The sequence below is a fragment of the Callorhinchus milii genome, unplaced genomic scaffold, assembly GCF_018977255.1.
Source record: "Callorhinchus milii isolate IMCB2004 unplaced genomic scaffold, IMCB_Cmil_1.0 Scaffold15, whole genome shotgun sequence".
Taxonomy (NCBI): Eukaryota; Metazoa; Chordata; class Chondrichthyes; order Chimaeriformes; family Callorhinchidae; genus Callorhinchus; species Callorhinchus milii.
The window spans coordinates 16,573,253-16,594,042 of NW_024704756.1; the positions used below are offsets into that span (position 1 = coordinate 16,573,253).

The 20,790-nt window shown below is 47.7% G+C and overlaps 3 protein-coding genes across 5 annotated transcripts; 2 read left to right on the top strand and 1 right to left on the bottom strand.

Moving 5' to 3' along the window:
* Positions 1–4,631: 4,631 nt before the first annotated feature.
* LOC103179036 (serpin H1) lies at positions 4,632–10,298 on the top strand. 2 transcript variants are annotated; one of them, XM_007894097.2, is made up of 6 exons: positions 4,632–4,742; positions 6,139–6,185; positions 7,008–7,621; positions 7,737–7,835; positions 8,278–8,510; positions 8,869–10,298. In XM_007894097.2, the coding sequence occupies exons 3-6, from the start codon at positions 7,039–7,041 to the stop codon at positions 9,166–9,168; spliced, it is 1,215 nt and encodes a 404-aa protein (XP_007892288.1). In that variant the 5' UTR covers positions 4,632–4,742; positions 6,139–6,185; positions 7,008–7,038; the 3' UTR covers positions 9,169–10,298. The 2 variants fall into 2 exon arrangements, with proteins under 2 accessions (XP_007892288.1, XP_007892287.1); XM_007894096.2 differs by lacking the exon at positions 6,139–6,185.
* Positions 10,299–10,731: 433 nt separating this feature from the next.
* Positions 10,732–15,113, bottom strand: igbp1 (immunoglobulin (CD79A) binding protein 1). The gene is made up of 6 exons (XM_042340907.1): positions 14,785–15,113; positions 13,137–13,448; positions 12,789–12,984; positions 12,049–12,119; positions 11,718–11,830; positions 10,732–11,604 (listed from the first exon to the last, which is right to left on the bottom strand). The coding sequence occupies exons 1-6, from the start codon at positions 15,063–15,065 to the stop codon at positions 11,459–11,461; spliced, it is 1,119 nt and encodes a 372-aa protein (XP_042196841.1). The 5' UTR covers positions 15,066–15,113; the 3' UTR covers positions 10,732–11,458.
* A 1,693-nt stretch (positions 15,114–16,806) lies between these two features.
* On the top strand, positions 16,807–20,566 carry LOC103179038 (ras-related protein Rab-7L1). Of its 2 annotated transcripts, XM_007894099.2 has the most exons (5): positions 16,807–17,060; positions 18,396–18,467; positions 18,855–19,036; positions 19,555–19,676; positions 20,382–20,566. In XM_007894099.2, exons 1-5 carry the CDS (start codon positions 16,892–16,894, stop codon positions 20,491–20,493), a joined length of 657 nt encoding a protein of 218 aa, XP_007892290.1. In that variant the 5' UTR covers positions 16,807–16,891; the 3' UTR covers positions 20,494–20,566. The 2 variants fall into 2 exon arrangements, with proteins under 2 accessions (XP_007892290.1, XP_042196694.1); XM_042340760.1 differs by lacking the exon at positions 19,555–19,676 and having other exon boundaries at positions 20,382–20,444.
* Positions 20,567–20,790: the final 224 nt, after the last annotated feature.

A 20,790-nucleotide genomic window follows, 5' to 3' on the forward strand; every position in this document is an offset into this window, starting at 1 on the left:
GGAAAAGATCCTCCATCACCTCTGGGCCTCGGCGACTGATTTCTTTCCTCTTGTAGCAGAATCTCTGACGTGGGGTCTTCATGGTGGAGCTCACCTGACTTGGCCACTGTCAGTCCTGCCACATGAAGTTCAGGCGTCTGACCAGCAGGCGGCGCCGGTGCATCCAAAGTCTTGTTCACCTTTAAAGGCTGGACGTTGGCAAGAGACTTGGTCCCATTGGCACGATTGACCTTCTGCACCATAGCTTGTGTTGTGGACTCTCCCCAGCACTGCCCGCTCTCCCTGGTTGGCTTCACTTGAGGAGTATGGAGCTCAGGGCTGTACCTGTCAGACCCCTTAACGTCAGACATGCTCACATTTCCCTTGCCGGGGGGGTCAAGGACTGCTGGGTTTAGGGAAATAAAGGCTTGAGCTCCAGTGGGAAACAGAAGCAGCTTTGTCAGTGGTCCATCCAACAACTCATACAGAGATTCAGAGGGAGAAGAGAGGCCTGGATGAGAGACAGAAAAGCAAAATTAGGAGGAAAAATGTAAATTATTTGTTAAATTTGGTCACTCAACCCATGATGTTTGTGGGATGTCTCTGTGAGCCATTCGCTGCCGCGTTTCCACTTTACAATGTTTCTGTGAAGAGCTTCGAGACATCTCAACAACGTAATAAGGTGCTACATCAAACGCAAATCCTATTAAACAGACGGCATAACGATATTCTTACGGAGCCCTCCTCATGGAGATGTCGAAAGGTTGAGGTTGGGAATAAACAGTGGCACGTTACCCGCTTTGGTCTCCTGCAGGATTTTGTACAGTTCCTCGCTTGTTCTGTGCAGCCGACTCAGTTGGTCACAGACGGCTTTGTAATTTTTGCTGAAATCTTCTTCTGAACTGCTGGTGAGCTCCCGAATGTTCAGGCTGACCTGGACAAACAGACGAAAAGAGGGAATAATTATAATTATAATAATCATTACATTTGATATCGCGCCTCATCACTTCTTTGAGACGTCTCAAAGCGCCTCACAGAGTATACTGTAAGGTAAGTTGACTGTGTATTTTGTGGGTGAAACGCAGCAGCCAATTGCGTACAGCAGCGTCCCCACAAACAGTCCCACGACTGGATTGGATGACCACATTTTTTTTTGGAGGGACTGTTACCCCCGGAAAGCGATCCATCAAATAACAACCAGGTTCCTACCTACTGCGAGTCAGACACACAGGCGCGTGTGTGTGTGTGTGTGTGTGTGTGTGTGTGGAGTAAGCAAACTTGGCTAAGGTCTCGGTCTGCCCAGGAACCTCTCGCTCGCGGGGCAAGCACGCTAACCGCTAAGATACGGGATTCCGAAAAGTAAATTAAGGAAAAACACAGCAACGCACCCACTGAACCAGCTGTCCGAGCTCCTGGTTAATGGCCTTTTGGTAATTCTCGGTTATCACCAGCTGATAGCAGAGGAAACGCTTCCTTTTCTCCATCGTCAGGGTTTAAGGCTGGAACACGGGCCCTTCACTACTTAACAGTCGAGAACCCCAGTGCTGTTTTCTAGGATTAGGGTTAGGTTTAGGATTAGGGTTAGCAATGGTCTTAGATCCAGACTGATTTGGGCAGTTTATTCTGTGCTGTTCCTGGCATTTTCCTGAAACAAAATAAACTCGAAAAGTTTGGGTTTTGTCATCGTTATTAATAATAATAATCACAATTACCCGCATTGCATCATCGCCTTTCACACAACAACAAACGAACGTCTCAACAGCTTTTCACAATCAAACGGATGTTTAACACGTTTCTAACAATGTTTATGGCGCCTCGGAAGCAGCGACGATACCATACGATACGATACGAGACTGTGGAGTGGGGAAGGAGCTGAAACAGGGGGTCAAGAGATGACACACTCTCGCCTCCTCGCTCCATCCGTGTGACAGAAGATGTCGGGTCACACAGATTATGATTTGCCACAAAAACGATGGCGCTCACACTGACACCCACACTCACGCTCACACTCACACTCACGCTCACTCACACCCACTCACGCTCACACCCGCACTCACGCTCACACTCACGCTCACACCCACACTCACGCTCACACTCACACTCACGCTCACACCCACACTCACTGATCCTCTGATGTCTAAAAACAGTTAAACAGTATTTAATAGTCTCCGACACCGTCATCTCTGAGGGCGAACCCTCTGCTTTATATATAAAGTGGTTGAGCGCAGACAGTGGTGTTGACTGTGTTGTTACTCCACCTCTGGGGCTCTGTGGCTGCACTTCCTATTATTATTACTCTCACCTCTTGGCTCTGACCCACATTGTTGCTGTTATGATTATTATTATTATTGTTATTTGACCTCCAGTTCTCAAACCCACCGGAAGCCCCGCCCCTCTCCCCCCACCGACCAATCAGCGCGGCTCAGTCCCCACCCGCGCCAAATTCAAACCGCGTCCCACTCACTGCACTACACTGAGCCACAGCGTCAGCACTGCCACACAGCCCCCCCCCACACACAGCCCCCCCCCCACACAGCCCCACCCCAAACACAGCCCCCCCACACACAGCCCCACCCCAAACACAGCCCCCCCACACACAGCCCCCCCCACACACACAGCCCCCCCCACACACAGCCCCCCCCCTACACACAGCCCCACCCACACACACAGCCCCACCCACACACACAGCCCCCCCCACACACACAGCCCCCCACACAGAGCCCCCACACACAGCCCCCCCCACACACAGCCCCCCCACACAGCCCCCCCCCACACACAGCCCCCCCACACACACAGCCCCACCCACACACACAGCCCCCCCACACACAGCCCCCCCCCACACACAGCCCCCCCCACACACACACACCCACAGCCACCCCCCACACAGCCCCCCCCACACACACAGCCCCACCCCACACACAGCCCCACCCCACACACAGCCCCACCCACACACACAGCCCCACCCACACACAGCCCCCCACACACAGCCCCCCCCCACACACACACAGACCCCCCCCACACACACACAGACCCCCCCCACACACACAGACCCCCCCCACACAGCCCCAACAAAAAGCTTTGTGTGTGTGTAAGAAAAAAGATCGAGTGTAAAGCAACGCCTCGGGGTCTAAAGAGTTGTGTGGAGCGACCAAAAGTGGCAACAGTTTGCCTCTGATCATGAGTTAATAATAATAATAATCCTTGCATTTGATAGAGCGCTTTTCTTATCATATCCAGTGTTTTTCTGCTCTTATGGAAAGTGGGTATTCCAGAGACCCCCCAACCCCAGACATGTGTACACACACACACACACATATTTAATTTATTTTTTTTAAACACAGAAATGCTTTATCATTTGATTCAGAAATCCTTGCCGCCTGTTTTTTTATATAAAGTGCCAGAGGGATAGACCTTTCGACTTTGGAATAGAAGGAGTTAATCAGAGAATTACAGTGATTCCAAAGTTATCATCAGGAATGCAATCTGTTTCCATTTCTTTCTCTCTGTGTCTCTCTTTTTTTTCCTGCTGTGTCGACGTGGCAGTTTTTTTAAAGGGGCGAAGTTTGGGGGAAGAGATGATTCAAGGGATGAAAGAGATGCACTTATGAGAGTGCTTTTTTTTCTGGGAGGGGGTGGAGGGGGGGGGTCCAAATTCAGCAGCGAAAAAAAACCCAGATGAATATAAAATCAACGCGGTTTGCAGTAAAGTCCTGGTAATGAATCTGTAGCTCGGTTTGGTTGTTGATAAACAGAACAAAAACAAAATGCTGTCTCTCTCTGTGCTGATGCCCCACCATCCCCCAGAGGATCCAATTCAAGATCCTCATCCTCACCTACACGGCCATTCACGGCCTCGCTCCCTTCTACCTCTCTGACCTACTATCCCCCCACGTACCCGCCCGTAACCCCCGTTCCTCTGGCTCCGGTCTGCTCCACATCCCCCGCCCCAACCGCCCTACCATCGGTGGCCTTCAGCCTCTCAGCCCCGAGGCTCTGGAATTCTATCCCCCAGTGCCTTCGCCGCTTCCTCCCTTTCCTCCTTCAAGGCCGGTCTCAAGACCTTTCTCTCCCCTCTGAACTCTCTACCTCTCCTCGCTCCCTCCCTTCCCTTCCCATCCCTCACCCTGACCATTTCCCCCCAAGGCTCGGGTCCCGACCCAACTGTCCAGCACCTTGGGACGTCCTCCCGACGTGAAAGGCGCTCTGTAAATGGAATCTTGTTGCTGTTGTTTTCACATAACAAGAGAGAAACTTTTATAAAAAGTTACCAACAAACCAACAGCAAACACACAACACTGACTATTCCAACCACCTTCTGCAAGGAAAAGACATTTGACACGTTTGTTTGAAAAAAATGTCACGGATCAGACAGGGTCTGAGCAAGGGGTGGAAATGGTTAAAGGAGGTAATAATAGTTCGGGACAGTTTAGTGCAATAATAAGCAATGCCAAATACGAGCACTTTGTTGCCAATTAACGTTTGAGTCTGAAATTTTAAATTTGATTTTTTTTTCCTTTCCCCCACACAAAGAAAACCAGCTGCAATGAAACATATCTTTTTTTCCCCCACTCCCCACCCCCAATTCTTTGTTCTTTTAAGGGTTGGGGGAGTGGGCGGTGCGATTGGCTCGGGTTTCAGTCCACGAAATAATGTGTGGAGCACATTCCTTCTAGAAGTTTCGCAGGGTTGGCTTATATAAAGCCCAGAGGTCGGTTTCCGAGCAGATGTTGATGCAGTTCTGGGAGGCGAAGCAGTGAGAGAAGGTAAGACAAGACTCTCTGCTCTTTGAGGCTCATCAGACTATTATTTGGTTCCCTGACACCCAAACCTCTGCAATAGTGGCTTCTGACATTCCTTGTCTAGACGGAGTTTCCTTAGACAGTCACTGCAACTCCTGGGGAAGGCAGAGAAATAGTCCAGATGTGCAATATTGCACACTGTACTGTATCGCCCAGCAGCAAAACTCGAGCTAATTTGAGCTGAGTGCCGTGTGAAGGGGCTGAGAGTAAGAGGGTGAGAAACCACACAAGGGATTTGGTGTGAAGCAGATGGACAGATCAAGGCAGTGATTCCTGGGCAGATGGAGTGTGAGCCAAAGGCAGAGAGAACATTGTAGGAGACAGAAAGAGAGTCAAGTTTGAATCTGTGTGTAAGGCATAAAGGCATTGGAGGCAGAAACAGCAGACAATAGGCATTTACTGCTCGGAACAGAGGTGCGTGGAGCAGGGAAACTTGCCTAACGTTTCGCCCCACCCGGGGAATCGAACCCGGGTCCTCTCGCTTCCAAAGCGATTGCTCTTAACTATTACGCTACAGACTCCACAAATGTATTGCAAAGTGATTGATTGACTGTATATTTTGTGGACAAAACACGGAGAGAGCGACCGCAGATGGACACCAAGTTAGAGAGATACAGATTGAGAGAGGGGAGGGAGGACCTATGATTGATTCAGCCTTGTTAGGTATTCATATATCGATCAGGTTTTGACGAAAGAAAAGGGGGAGCAAATTAATTGTAAATAAGTAATGCAGCGCTTTGAAAGAAAACCTCTCTTAGTGTAAATGTTCATAGTGATAGTGTGATGCGACAATATGATAATCATCCTCACATTTGATATAAAGCCTGATCACTTTGTTGAGACGTCTGAAAGTGCTTCACAGAATGTATTGCAAAGTGACTGTGTATGTTGTGGGCGAATGCAGCAGCCAAATGGAGTGGAGCGAATGACGCAATTATTACTCCCGGAAAGCAATCCGCAAATCGAATAACGACAGGGTTCCTACTTACTGCGAGGTAAATAGATGTGCGTGGAGTAAGGAAACTTGCCTAAGGTTTTGCCCCACCTAGGAATCAAACCCAGGTTCACTCGCTTGTGAGACAACTGCTCTAACCACTACACTATAGGACTCCATAGTAATAGTGTGACGCAATAGTGGAATGAATGTAACGGGCAGATTGGAAAGGCGCTGTGATGACTCAGGATTAATTACTCTGTATTTGGCTGGCCAAAGGATCTCAGACATTCACATGATTATTTATTCACAGCAAATTACATGTAACATTTTTTGATCCCAGACTCTCCTCACTGTACTGATGACCAGAGGAAGGAGCCTCTAATGAACTGTATACCCTTCATTTCTATTTGTTATATCTTTCAGAATGGACTTGACAATTTTGATGTACAACCCTTTGAAAAGATTTCGAGGTATTAAGAGGAAAAAAAAGTTTGCCAATTTAGGATTGGCATTAACACAGGCCATGAACTTGGTCCATCAATATAATGTGATTTGCTCTTGGAAGATAGATCTCATATCCAAGAGAACATCCTATATATCATGGCAAACATCATAATAAGATGTGATTCTGGTATCACAACATAGTCCTGTTAAGAGTTCAATTCTTACTTCCCTCCTGATCATCCCTAGTCTCCCTTCTTTTATTCTACAGGCTTTTAAAACCCAAGTTTAGCATCACTTAGCCATTGTGTCTGGTACTCATTCCCAGTGGAACTCTATACTTTGGACCTTTGCCATTCACATAGGTTTTGTAATCAAGGAAACCTACAATGTTTCAATGGTCTATTGGCGTTGTTGCCAATTTGTAGTCTTCTAATCTGTCTATTCCTGTCTCCGTTTATCACTCACTTAAACGTGAGCTCCACGTTAATTGCTAAAAGAACCAGAAGGGGAGATGAGGAGAAGTTTATTTACTCAGCGAGTTGTGGAATGCACTGCCTGAAAGGGTGGTGGAAGCAGAGTCAATAATAACTTTTAAAAGGGAATTGGATATTTACTGGAAAAGAAAAAAAATGCAGGGCAATGGGGAAAGAGTGGGGGAATGGGACTGATTGGGTTGCTCTTTCAAAGAGCTGGCACAGGCATGATAGGCTGAATGGCCTCTTTCTGCGGTGTAGGATTCTGTGAGTTTGGTGCCACCTAAATATTTCTTCCACTTATCAAAACTTTCCTCTTCTCAGAGGTGCCCCTAACTCTGGCCTTGACCTTTCACGTCGCTTTCTCATGATCAGTCTTACAGGTTTGTGTTCACTGGAGGAAACCATGGGGATGAAACTGATTCTCCTAAGTTTGCTGATTTGTGTAGTAAAATCAGAGCCTGTGCTGCTGAAAGAGCAAGGTCCCATCCTGGGAGATAGCACCGTAAATCTGGGTCTCAGCCTATACCAGACCATGATCAAGGACCAGAAATTGCGATCTCAGAACCTTCTCTTCTCACCTGTGGTGGTGGCTTCGTCTTTGGGTGTGATGTCCATGGGAGCCAAAGATAAAACAGCCAAGCAAGTGAAGTCCCTCCTCAACATCAACCTGAACGATGACACCCTCCACTCTGCCTTCTCGGAACTTCTTAACGAGGTCAGTAACGAGACTGCCCGCAACACCACCTGGAAGATTGGCAACTGCCTCTACGCACCTACCTCGGTCAACGTCCGAGATGACTTTGTTCAGAAAACCAAGACCCACTACAAGTACGACCATTCCCAGATTAACTTCAAAGACCAGAGGAGCGCATTGCGATCCATCAACCAATGGGCCTCCCAAGCAACAGAGGGCAAACTGTCAGAAATCACAGCAGCCCTGTCCAGCACAGACGGTGCCTTTATCATCAATGCCAATTACTTCAAGCGTGAGTATTGCAATCAAAAGTCAACAATGTGTCATGAAACACAAGAGTCTATATAAATATATTTCATAGGCAAATACCAGGCTATAAATGTGATGCTCTTTGTTCTCTTTGACAGCTCATTGGGATGAAAGTTTCCAACAGACAATGGTTGATAAAAGAGGATTCATAATCACACGAACCCACACAGTTTCTATCCCGATGATGCACCAAATAAGTAAGTGTCAGAATTATCTAATTCGGATTTCACGTTGTCATATCTAATGACGGTGCAAACTTGTGTTTCTTTTGTGAACTACACAAGAATAATTCTCGCCCTTCGACATAGTAACGAGACTGCCCGCAACATATATCACGTTGAAACATTGCAAAGCATTTCACAACCAAGGTCAGTAAGTCCCCGAAGACATGAAAGGGGCTGTATAAATGCAAATTGTTGTTGTTGAGTTTGGATCTTACAACTTCTGATCAGGAGTCGAGAATGTAACTCCCAACAGAGCAAACCTAACATCTAAATGTGCTCACAAGACAAGGCTCCAAATCAAAGGAAGGTTGCTGAGACTTGATGTTTGGGTCTTCCTGACCTGAAAGACGCTATTTAAATGCGAATTGTTGTTGTTTACCATTCCTCACGTGGTATCGCTAATTGAAATTTTCAGGATTGTGCAACTACTATGAAGACAACGCTAATTCACTTCAGGTGCTGGAGCTGCCTCTGAGTCACAAACATTCCAGCATGATCTTTATAATGACCAAACACATAGAGCCACTGGCCAGACTGGAGAAGTTGCTGACAAAAGAGCAGCTCAATACTTGGATCGGCAAGCTGGAGAGACACACAGTTTCCATCTCTCTCCCCAAAGTCAACTTGGAGGTCAGCCACGATCTACAGGTAAGAGCTGTCCTGAGCCTCTCAAGTACCCGATGGACTGGAGACTCAGGTTTTGTTCTGCCACCATTAAACATAATAATAATAATATAACATGCAGTCGATGTTCATTGATTGTTGAGAGCAGTAATGATAGCTGACTTCACCTCTACTCCCTCCCCACACCACCACCCCCACCGCCAACGTTAGCCTAGTTGAGGACAATTGTAGTGCTATAGATCATCTCAGGAACCTTTGCTTCTGTAAGGCCGTTTGCCAGTGTGATGTACCAAGAAGTTGATACGCCTTTTTTTAAATAAAATGGACAGTTCAGGAATTTGAAATAAATTTTAGAATCTTGTTTTTATTCTTTGCCATTTAGAAATACCTGCAAGAGTTGGGCTTGACCGAGGCTGTGGACAAGAACAAAGCTGACTTCTCTGGTATCACGGGTAAGAAAAACTTGCACTTGTCAGGCATGTTACATGCCACAGCTATCGACTGGGACACGGAAGGAAACCAGTTTGACCAGGACTGGAATTCCCCAGAAATAACGAAATCCGCCAAAGTCTTCTATGCCGATCACGCTTACATCTTCCTGATCCGAGACAACAAAACCAACTCCATATTGCTCATCGGAAGACTGGTCAAACCCAAAAGTAATGATCACGATGAACTGTAAACTTGAAACTCTGCCACGCACTGTGCATTCATCCATGCACTCAACTTCTGAGAATAGTTCCTTTTTGTGGTATTCTGAACATGTTAAGGTGGATAGCTTAAGTCAAATATACTGCAGAATAAACCTAGGTTCAATAACACTTACATATTTTTTGGGGCCCATTAAAACAACTTGCACTTATATAGTGCCCTTCACATACAATACCGTCACTCAATCGTGTTTAAATGATGGGACAATATTGATGCATATATGTTTTTCTGCTTTGCTTTACACTTAAGACCGACACAGGAGTGGTTCAGGAGAATATTTTTGGTAAACTGATGGCAGGAGGCAGGCAGGGGCAGGAGGAACCAGATCTGTAACAGAATTTGAAGTAGCAACTCTGCCAATAACTGGACTTTGCTCACTTTGACCCAAAGGAACATGTTCACCTCAGACTGTAGTAGGTGGTGTAACATGACACATCTAAGACCTACAACCTGTGATCTCCTGGGTTCAAACCCTATATCAACTGCTTCATTGATCAAGTCCCTCCACTTCGCCCCCTCTCTGGTCTCCTTCAAGACCCATCTTTTCCACCGCGACTTCAGTCACCCTCCTACCCGTACCCTCCAACCCTCCTGATCCCAGTGCAAATCCTCGACTGTCCAGGACCTTAGGATGTCCTCCCGATGTGAAAGGCACTATGCAAATGTAATTTGTTGTTATTGTTGTTCTTGCTCAGACTGCATGGGAAGGCAAGTTTTTGTTGTATTAGTTTTAAGATCATTCCATTTAGCGGAATTTCAACAGGACATGTTAAGTCCAGGAGAATCTTTAGTGAGTAAAGGAAAGCTGGAAAATCGTTTAGATAATAACATTTCACTTTAAATCTTTGTTTTGAGTAGATCAACAGTCAATTTTTAAATGTTAATAGAATCATTTCAGGGAACAAATATTTTTCTTCGGATGTCCTCCTGACACGAGAGGTGCTTTATAAATCCAATTTGTTGTTGTTTTTACATTCATCACAGTTATTTGTAGAAGAAACCAAAACGCATGAGTGTGCTGCAGGGATTTCACATCTAATTGTATTTTTGTATGTTTGACCTCGACTTATCTTCGATGTTCTTATTAAAAGATAAATTAATCACCCGCCTCTTTCTTTGTTACAGAAATTCATGTAGGTTACATTCAACTTTCCTTACTCCATATGTCTGTTTACCGAGCAGTAAGTAGGAATCCGCTTGTTAGTCGATTGGTAGATCGCTTTTCTCAGAATAATCCCTCCCCCCAAAAATTTGGTCAATCAATCCACAACTGCTGTGCGCAATGGGCTGCCGCATTTCGCCCACAAAACAGTCAGTTCACTTCACAGTATATCCTGTGAAGGGCTTTGAGACGTCTCAAAGACGAGATAAGGCGCTATGTCAAATGCAAAGATTATTATTATTATGAAACTAAACATTAACAGGGTAGCAATGATCGCTACAGAATCACGCACGGTTAGGAGCGAGTGAAGAGGCAAGGGCGGAATTCTATGTTAGAGCTAAGCCAGTTAGTGAGGACACTAAAAAGGACGTCCAAGGTGTCAAGTTTTTTTTTAATTATGCAACTTATAATTTACAACACGGAAAAAATAATCAATTCTCTTAGCGAGTTCCGTCCAGCTGCTGTGAGGAAGTGCGATGGATGTCTTCACCACTGGAACTAGTTTCAAATGCGCTCGGGTTGAATTCGGCTGATGCCGATTCCAGGAGTAAATAATTTCCAACGCAAATAAAAAAGCCATTTCCTAAGAATTCACCAGTTTTTTTTAAACTAACAATACTATTGAAAATTGGCAAACAGATCGGAATTTCTGGTTCAGAACAAAACATGGGTGTTCTGACCCTATTAATTGCTCCTCACTAAATTTGACTTTAATATTACAACTATGCAATTCTTAAGCACTCTCCTGAGACCATCATTTGTGTATGATGTTCCCAATCCCACTGGCAAATCCTCTTCTTATTACAGTTTACTACATTGCTGGAAGTTTCAAAGAGCACAGAGCAACATGACTTGGCTTCCACCGTAGCTTCACAGCAGTCACTAAACCATTTTGTTTTAAATAATAGAAGGCACCACCAACAACGGGATTGAGTTTCTGAGACTGAGAAACAAGGAATGTCCTCACAATGGGGGGGGAGAGGGGATAGAAATAGGAGCGGTGCAAATAACAAACCATATTGGTTTAGGTTGCGGGTCACGGTGCACCTTCAGAGGCTCTCGGCCGAGCTGTGACTCGGGCTGCGGCTTGCACAGGGAGTTAGCCCATGTTGTGCCTGTTGCCGTAGCCCCGCCGGTGTGTGTCCTTCCACTCGTCCTTCTCCCGGGCGTTCCGCAGGGCTTGTTCGTCGTCTGCGTCCGCTTCGCTGCTGCTTGCGGTTTCCTGATTGTCATCCTGCTGCTCACCTGGGAAAGCAGAACACTGTGTGAAAGCTCCCGCAGCCTGGCAGCCAGCGTGTAAATGTACATTGTGGTTCTGCAGAGGAATCAGCAGCTTCCGAAGGTATTGTTACTCTTACCTGGCCGGCCTCGGGGTATTCCCTGATCAGGCAGCATGCTGTGCTTCTTGTGCTCCTCGTACCAATCATCAACAGTCATTGTAGCGAGACTGGGGTACCCAGCGCCAAACACTCTACGGAATCAATCACACAATATAATAATTCTCTCATTTGATACCACGTCACCGAGACATCTCAAATCGCTTCACAGGAGTCAGTGAAGACTTGATGGGCTGAATGGCCTCCTTCTGCGCTGTAAATTTCTATGCTTCTAGCCAGGGCCCTGGTTGGTTTGAGACTCAGGAAACAGGACAGACTAATGCAGTACTTATTTACTACGTTCAGTACTTACTTGGCTTGAGCTGCATTTCGGGTTAGGATGAAGGGTGGCATCGGAGCTCGCTGTGGCCTTGGAGGCTGGGGCTGCTCAGGAAACAAACAGATTAGTAGTCACAGGAACCCTTTACATCTCAAAAAAAGTCATTTTAAAAGCAACTTAAGTGCCAATTCCAGCGTGGTCTAGATACAGTGAAGACAGACAGCTGAAAGAAAGTGGGACGGACACTATGAGCATGTTTGGAAGTACAGCCATAACACTTACACACTAAAAGCTGCTTGTGAGGTTATATGTCAGGATAACGACCTGGGCTTGTCCAACAGTTCCCTTTCACAGCTGGGGGGAGGGGGAGAGAGCAGCTAAACCCAGGCCAGTGCAGTAGGATCTCTATGTGCAAAGGAATGATTCCTATCTTTTGCTTCCGTATCAGGCAAGTACACAACACAATGTACATTTATATGACAGCTTTCACATCAGGAGGACATCTCAAAGCCCTTCACGCACGCTGGCCGGGGGGGTGGGGGGAGGGAGATTAAATATTCGCCCACAAAATATACAATCAATTCACTTTACAGTATATTCCGTGAAACGCTTCGAGACAACAACAACTTGCATTTATACAGCGGCCCTCACGCAGGATAGTGCCCGAAAGCGCTTGACAGTGGCGCTTTGGGACATCGCAAAGACATCAGAAGACGCTATATCAAATGCAAGGACTATTATTATTCACACAAGATTAATATTAAACAGCGTACCCGTTTTACTCCAATCATTCTTTTCAAGATTTGAATCTCCTGGTCTATGCTCTCGATCTCTTCGATGCTTATGCTTATCCACCGCTTCAAGTTCAGTCCATAAAACGTTCTCGTCAGCTCGTCGTCTGCTTTTCCGGAGGAGACGAGCGAATTAATCTCCTTCAATTTGGCTTCAGTTTCTTTCTTCTGATTATACCTGGTTGGTAGTGAATCAAAAACATGGGGAGGGAGAAGAGTGGAAAATAGTTATTTCAGAGCATTGCTGTCCACGTTAACGTGCACTTACGCTCACTCAATGAGTATAAGGTTTCGAAAATTATTATATATTTTGAAAATGAAGAACGGTACCTTTCGATTTTACTCTGTCTGCTCGCTGCCATCGATAGGAGGCTGGGCTGACTGATGGCTGCTGGAGCAGTGGGTCGAGCGAGCGCCTTGCTACTGTCGTCGCTGTTCTCCTCCGTTTTGGGGAGTTCGAAGACCATGACATTATAGTCTTTGCAACGTTTCAAGAAGTCTGTAAAATAAATCCGGGCCTTCTGTACGTGTTCCAAGCGCTTTGCGGAATTACTCAGTTTCATGGTGAGAGCTCCGAGCAAGGCTGGGAGTAACAGGTACTTAACGTCTGCTGTCGCTATCTCTTCCAGCTCTTCGTTACGACTGGAAAGAGATAAAAAGCAAGTTTAGTCTACAGTAAGTGAAGTCAGACTTACGTTCCCACGCACTGTACTAAGCTGCACAGTCGCTCAATGCCGCTCAAACCTCCTCACAACTATCAGTCAGGCTGGTGCGGCAATGTGAGCGGGAGCGATCTGATCCAGGCAAGTGCATACCCCGCGAGAGAGCGAGCGACACACACACACACACACGCAAAGAAACAGTTACAGGGGCAGAGCGCAAAAATAAACACAACCCCTTGCAACGCGTTACAGCGACTTATCACACGGTCAGGACGGCTCAAAACGCTTCACGGGGTTTTACTCTGAACCGCGGTGACTGTATTTGTAGGCGACAGCGACAGCCAATTCGCCCACAGCGACATCACGCAAACAGCCATGAAATGAGCGACCGGTTTTATTTGGGGGGGTGGGGGGTTGGGGGGTGGGGGGGTGCTGGTGGGCTGGCCACTCGGGTGGGAGAGAAACCCCCTCACGTCTTTGAATAGCACCAGAGGATATTCAACGGGCAGACGGGGAGTTTGGTCTCATCCCAAGGACAGCAGCGCTGGCGATGGAACGCCCCCCCCCCCCCCCCTCAGCCCAGACTGTGAGCTCAAACCCCAACATGTGGCCTGAACCCCCCAAGTCCCGGGTTGAACCCCGAGTCCACACGCGGAGCGATACCCACTGACCTCTGAGCGGTCAGGACGCAGAAGACCTTTAGCCTGAAGGGCCCCATCGGGACCTGATCCTTTCTTTGGATCACCCACCAAACACCCCCCACTCTCCCCCCGGGATTCCCCCCCTCCCCCCACCCAGGAGCCCCCCTCCCCTTCCCCCCCACCCCAGGAGCCCCCCTCCCCTCCCCCCCCCCCCCCCCCCCCCCCCCCCACCCCAGGAGCCCCCCTCCCCTCCCCCCACCCCAGGAGCCCCCCTCCCCTTCCCCCCCACCCCAGGAGCCCCCTCCCCTCCCCCCCCCCCCCCCCCCCCCCCCCCCCCCCCCCCCCCCACCCCAGGAGCCCCCCTCCCCTTCCCCCCCACCCCAGGAGCCCCCCTCCCCTTCCCCCCCCACCCCAGGAGCCCCCTCCCCTTCCCCCCCTCCCCTTCCCCCCCACCCCAGGAGCCCCCCCCCGAGCCCCTCCCCTTCCCCCCACCCCAGGAGCCCCCCTCCCCCCCACCCCAGGAGCCCCCCCCCCCCCCCCGGGCCCCCTCCCCTTCCCCCCCCCCAGAGCCCCCCCCTCCCCCCCCCCCCCTCCCCCCCGTGCCCCCCCTCCCCCCCGGGCCCCTCCCCCCCGGAGCCCCGCTCTCCCCCCCCCCCTCTCCCCCCCCCCGGGTACCTGAACAGCCCCAGTTGGCTGACCAGGCGCGTGGCCTCCTCCAGAAGGCCCACTCCGCGCCGCACTGTGTACTGGAAGCCGTTGGAGTTGGACGGTTGGTCGCTGGTCTCCGCCTCCTCCAGCGCCCGCCACCCGCCCTCAAACATGTCGGACAGACTCGGGGCCTCTCCGCCGCGACCGCCGATGATGATGATGTTACTGTTCCTGACGCCGCTGCTCTCGGCCACGACCGCGGGCGGCAACTCCAGCTCTGCCTCCGCCTCCGCCGCCGCGGCCGCCATTGCTCCAGCGGCTCTCACCCCCCACAGCGCCCCCCACCGGCACCACACCCCCACAGCGCCCCCCACCGGCACCACACACCCACAGCGCCCCCCACCGGCACCACAGCGCCCCCCACCGGCCCCACACACACACACACACACCCCCACAGCGCCCCCCACCGGCCCCACACACACACAGCGCCCCCCACCGGCCCCACACACACCCACAGCGCCCCCCACCGGCCCCACACACCCACAGCGCCCCCCACCGGCCCCACACACACAGCGCCCCCACCCACACCCCCACAGCGCCCCCCACCGGCCCCACACACACACACCCCCACAGCGCCCCCCACCGGCCCCACACACCCACAGCGCCCCCCACCGGCACCACACACCCACAGCGCCCCCCACCGGCACCACACACCCACAGCGCCCCCCACCGGCACCCCACCCCCCCACCGCCCCCACACACCACACACCCACAGCGCCCCCCACCGGCACCACACCCCCACAGCGCCCCCCACCGGCCCCTCACACCCACAGCCCAAGTTACTGAGCGCTGGAGAGGTACTGCACCACTAACATTAATAATAATCATCGCATTTTTGACGTTGAGCCTTACCCCATTGTTGAGACGTCTCTAAGCGCTTCATGGAATATACTGTAAAGTGTAGTGACTGTGTATTTTGTGGGCGAAACTAATTTGACAAACGCTGGTTTATTGAGAGCAACAACAACAAAATCACATTTGTAAAGTGCCTTTCACATCGGGAGGTCGTCCCAAAGCGCTGAGCAACATCTAACACGGAGACTGTGGCCCTCAGTCGGGATGATGATGAAGCCTTGTTTGGGGCAGTGGAGTCACTGGAAGCCAAGCAATTGGACTGTGCTGTAGGGTGGAGTGGAGGGACGTCCGTTTGGTTTCCTGCTATGGGCTGTTGATGGGATGGGATGGGGGGGCTGATATTGGGTGAGGGTCGGCTCCTTGGGCCGAGTAGTCAACAGTCTTTGGCACCAGGTCCCAGGAAGTTAGGAAGCGAAAAACGATGATTTGTCATTACTTCTAACTTAGGAGCTTTCGCTATGAGGGCAGTTTGTGGAACGTTCTGTGGGCTCCATGATATTGTGAAATAAAAAAATAATCCAATTACGGTAACTAACCGTCATCTTAGAGTAAACCGGACCAGAGGTTTGGCAAAACAACAGCTGCTGCAACTGCTATCAGGAAGCACATTGGGTACTCTCTGGAATTAGTAAGCAGGATGCTTCCCTTCAGGGAGAGAGAGAGAGCACATTCCCTTCCAGCAATTATTAGGGATATACTGACATGCTGGGATTTCATACAGGGCTCATTGCTTTTGTGATTAATACTAATAATAATCCTTGCATTTAATATAGCGCTTTTCATGTCTTCTAGATGTCTCAGAAAGCGCATCACAGAACATACCGTAAAGTGAATTGACTATATTTGTGGGCAAAAATATACAGAAAACTTGGTGAAAAATCCCACACACATAGCCTATTCACTGGCTCTGCTCCCATCCTTGCACTTGGAGTTTCCCTCAGCCTTTAAATAGCTCACATTCAAGAATTAAAAAGCAGAAATGACCCTTGGTTTTCTTCTCCTCACTCACAACTTTTGCTTTGTCTCATTGCATTCAGAGAGCGTTGTCAAAAATTCATTTCCTCTAAAATTCCGTTCAGGAACAAAGAACTATCATCAAAGTCGTGAGCACAGAGCAGCTGTACATCACACGGAAAAAATATTCCGTCCTCTCGGTCACGCTTTCGTGTCGGCTTGCCCCGAGTCTGAACGGCCACTTTGGAGGAAAATCTTGTGAAGTATGAAATCAGGCATCATGATCTTGGAAATGCAGACTTCATTGCCGAAAAGCAGCACCGAGCACTTGTTTAAGGTGATTGTAATCGGCCAGTTCAGGGTGGGAAAGACTTCCTTTATTCAACGCTACGTGAACGGACTCTTTACTGAGAATTACAAGGCTACGGTGGGAGGTGAGTGTTGCCCTCTGATGTCTGTGACAAACCCCTTCACTCCCTGTTCCTCTCACAACAACAAAATTACATTTATATACTCTGACTCTCTTCCTCCTTGATACATTAAAAACATACCTTCTTCACCGCACCTTTGTTCAACACTTAAATCCTCCTTCCTCTCACTGCTCCCTCTGAAGTTCTGAGATGTTCATCCTGTGTGAAAGATGCTCTAGGAGTGCACGTAGATAAATAATAGTAGTAACGCTTGCATTTGATATAGCACCTTATCACATCGTTGAGACATCTCAAATCGCTTCACAGGATATATTGTAAAGTGGAAGTTGTGGTGAGCTCTGGTTTTTAGTGAAGTCTTTGATTAGTTGTTGGTGGCATGGGCAGGGGTGGGGGGGTGGGAAGGCAAGTTTCCCCCCTTTTTATTTCCAATAGTATTCTGAGTTGATGGCCTCCTGTTGCCATTTCACAACTAATTTGGTCTCAAAAAATATGATCCAATATGCACTGCAATAGCAATCTTTGTGATGTCTCCATGTCTCAATAGAAGGACGATTAATATACTCTTTCCAGGTGTACATTTAAGAATTGGGTAGGGTGAAATCCTTCTCAAATCTTAATTGGTTTGTTCAATTAAAATCTCTGTTTACAATACTGGGTCTGTTCATCTTTCAACTGCAGCTCAGTTTTGAATCTGCATCCCGACCAACATGCCTCCAGATAAGATCAATTTGTTCAAGTTCCGGCTACAAACGCAGTTACTACACTTAGCAGCAATGATTTAGGAAATGTTTCGAGACTCTTTGACATGAAAGGTTGCTATAAAAAGTTTTTGTTCTTTTATCAGTGGATACAACCCACTAAGACCTCAGGTTCCTTCCTCAGGACCCGATATTCTTCCTCTTCTGGTTCCTTCATTCTTGTCAGCTCCACTTGCTGACCATGACACATCCTGTTGATCTTTGTGATGGCAGCGCTGTCGGATATTTGTTTAACCATCGTGATCCTGCCTTGGTTGCTAGCAGTCTCGCCTCAAGCCAGAAGATCGCAGGTTTAAATCCTGTATTGGATTTTGAGCGGTGTGTACTCGTTCAGGTTAAAGATCCCATGGCACTACTCGAAAAGGGAGTTTCTCTTTCTCACTGTCCTGCCTGACTATCCCACAGATAAAATTGGTCACTCACTTCACAGCTGTTTTGGGACATTGCGATGGGCATCTTGGCTTGTAAGATTGCTTACAAAAGACACGGTCTCTACATGCACTTGACAGAGCTAACTAAATAGATGTGATAAAATGTAGTAATCACTGTTCTAATTTGTGACATATCCTTTTAATCATAGTGGACTTTGCAATGAAAACCATCAAGTGGACAGAAAATGACATTGTGAGGCTGCAGTTCTGGGATATTCAAGGTAAGACTGCTAGGTAAAGATTATAGTCAGTTCCAGTTTAGTCTACACACAATAACAAATTGTATTTATGTAGCGCCTTTCATGACAGGAGGACGGGGTAACGGGGAACCAGTCTTAAGTCCTATGAACATTGCATCTCCTCACGTGAACCAAGTCTTTCCCACTTCAGAAGTGAGAGAAGGGAAAAGTCCACCTGAAATCATAGAAATCGCTGCACATCTGCAGTGGCTATTTGACCCACCGTGTTTGTCTGGTGCTTACTCCCCTCTCCCCCACTCGGAGTCGCCTACTCTAATCTCAATTCAAAGCAATTATCACAACAGCAACACTGTGAAGGGTGGCTCAAAATAGTGAATCTCTTTAAACACATCCCTTTGTCGTTGATAGGGCAGGAAGACACAACAAAGATGACCAGAGCTTTCTACAAGAATGCAGCAGCCTGTTTGATAATCTTTGATATGACATCCGAGAGGTCCTTTGAATTCTGCAAGGAGCTAAAAGAAGCTGTGGATTCCGAAGTTTGTGACAAATATGAGATGCCCATTCCATGCATCCTGCTGGCCAATAAGGTACTGAGACCCAAGAGGACTTATTACTAAAATAGTAACAATTGATTCAGCAGCTGTTATTGCAGGTATTTGGTATGGATTGGTTGCTTTGGTCTACATTAATATAATAATCCTTGCACTTAATAGGGCCATATCACATCTTTGAAACATCTCAACACACTTCACAGAATATACTGTAAAGTGGAGTGACCATATATTTTGTGGGGGAAAGGTTGCCCTAGGCCAATGGTAGTGGCCATTGGGAAGCTTGACCTAGGCATTCTTGATGCTGACATTAGATGAAAGCAGTAACGTCCCTGACATTGATGTGCATAAACCAAAGATTCCTTGGTCTTACAACCCTAGATAGATATCTGTTCAGAGCTAAACTCACAGATGGAATGGGCCAATGCACACACACACACAGCTATTATAGGCGAGAGAACGTGTTCTATTTCAACCACTTATAACAATGTCACATTTATTCATTAAAAGGCACCTCAAAGTTCACATGCTCAAGCATTGGTCTTTTATTTCAGTGTGATTTAAAGGAGTGGGCGGTGACGAGGGAAAGAGTGGACCAGTTTTGCAGTGAATGCAACTTTCTGTGTTGGAAAGAGATTTCGGTCAAGAGAAACGAGCAACTGGAAGAATCTGTCGGGTAAATAAAAGCTATAAGATAGTTACTCTTGTCGAGTTACTCAGACCTCAAGATTCAGACACCGCTAGTTTAAGTGCAACACCATCAGCTTGCCTTCTTTGGTAACATACTTATCACAGGGGTTGTGGGGTCAAGTCCCTTATTAGGTCTTTGAGCTCACTGTATAGACTGACACTCCAGTGCAAAACCTGGGAGCACTGAATCATTGGACTTGCTGTTCTTCTGATGAGACTTTAAACCAAAGTCCCAGCTGCCTGTTCAGGTGGAGATCATAAATCCTGTGATACTATTCTTTTTTTTAAAAAAGGTTTCTTCTGGTGTCCCAGCTAACACTTCTCTTGATTATTCACCTCATGTATGTTTACAGGACCGTGCAGGGATAATAAGCCCCAAATTATATCTATTATATATAAAATAATTTGGTCACTCAATCCACAGCTCATTGTGGGACACTGGTGTGCGCAATTGGGTGCAGTGTTTCACCCACAATACACACAGTCCCAACACTTTACGGTATATTCTGCGAAGCACTTTTGAGACATCAACAATGATAAAACGTTGTATCACACTCAAGGATTATTTATTTGCTGCAAAAAAGGTCACTAGATTTCAGTTACTGTAAAATATTATTTCTTTTTGGATGAGTTTTTGGTTAAAAAGTAACTTCAATGTTAAAAACCTTGTATTTTTGGGTTTACTCCATAGATGTTTGATTGAAGTGGTTATGGAAAGAAGCAAAGATTCCTTGGAGCCTGTTTCTGAGCCTGAATTAGATATTCACCAACCTCCAGCCAAGAGCTATTGCTGTAAGATTTGAGTAAGAGTGGAAAAGAAAGACAGAACAATTTGAACCTGCTCCATCTCACTCGAGCCATCCTTGCATTTCCATTGGACAGCCATGACTTTAGTGTCTTACGAAAATATTGAGCTTCGAAGACAGCCTTCCAGAACTTTGGTGAAATGACATTGGAGCTTTTTACATTGCAATTCTCTCAGGCTCAATGGTTAAAATACATGGCTGACAGCTTTCACCACAGTGGGCAGTAGTAGGACTTTGGGTCACTAAAGGTCACTTACTCACAAAACCCATACAGCTCGTGTTACTTGAAGAGGA

Coding starts and splice junctions, on each gene's coding strand:
- LOC103179036 (XM_007894097.2), top strand. CDS start 7,039: ATGGGGATGAAACTGATTCTCCTAAGTTTGCTGATTTGTGTAGTAAAA. Junction 7,836..8,277: donor CCCGATGATGCACCAAATAA/GTAAGTGTCAGA, acceptor TGAAATTTTCAG/GATTGTGCAACTACTATGAA. Junction 8,511..8,868: donor AGGTCAGCCACGATCTACAG/GTAAGAGCTGTC, acceptor TTTGCCATTTAG/AAATACCTGCAAGAGTTGGG.
- igbp1 (XM_042340907.1), bottom strand. CDS start 15,065: ATGGCGGCCGCGGCGGCGGAGGCGGAGGCAGAGCTGGAGTTGCCGCCC. Junction 13,449..14,784: donor AGCCAACTGGGGCTGTTCAG/GTACCCGGGGGG, acceptor ATCTCTTTCCAG/TCGTAACGAAGAGCTGGAAG. Junction 11,831..12,048: donor CGAAATGCAGCTCAAGCCAA/GTAAGTACTGAA, acceptor TTGATTCCGTAG/AGTGTTTGGCGCTGGGTACC.
- LOC103179038 (XM_007894099.2), top strand. CDS start 16,892: ATGAAATCAGGCATCATGATCTTGGAAATGCAGACTTCATTGCCGAAA. Junction 17,061..18,395: donor TTACAAGGCTACGGTGGGAG/GTGAGTGTTGCC, acceptor TTTTAATCATAG/TGGACTTTGCAATGAAAACC. Junction 19,677..20,381: donor CAACTGGAAGAATCTGTCGG/GTAAATAAAAGC, acceptor TTTACTCCATAG/ATGTTTGATTGAAGTGGTTA.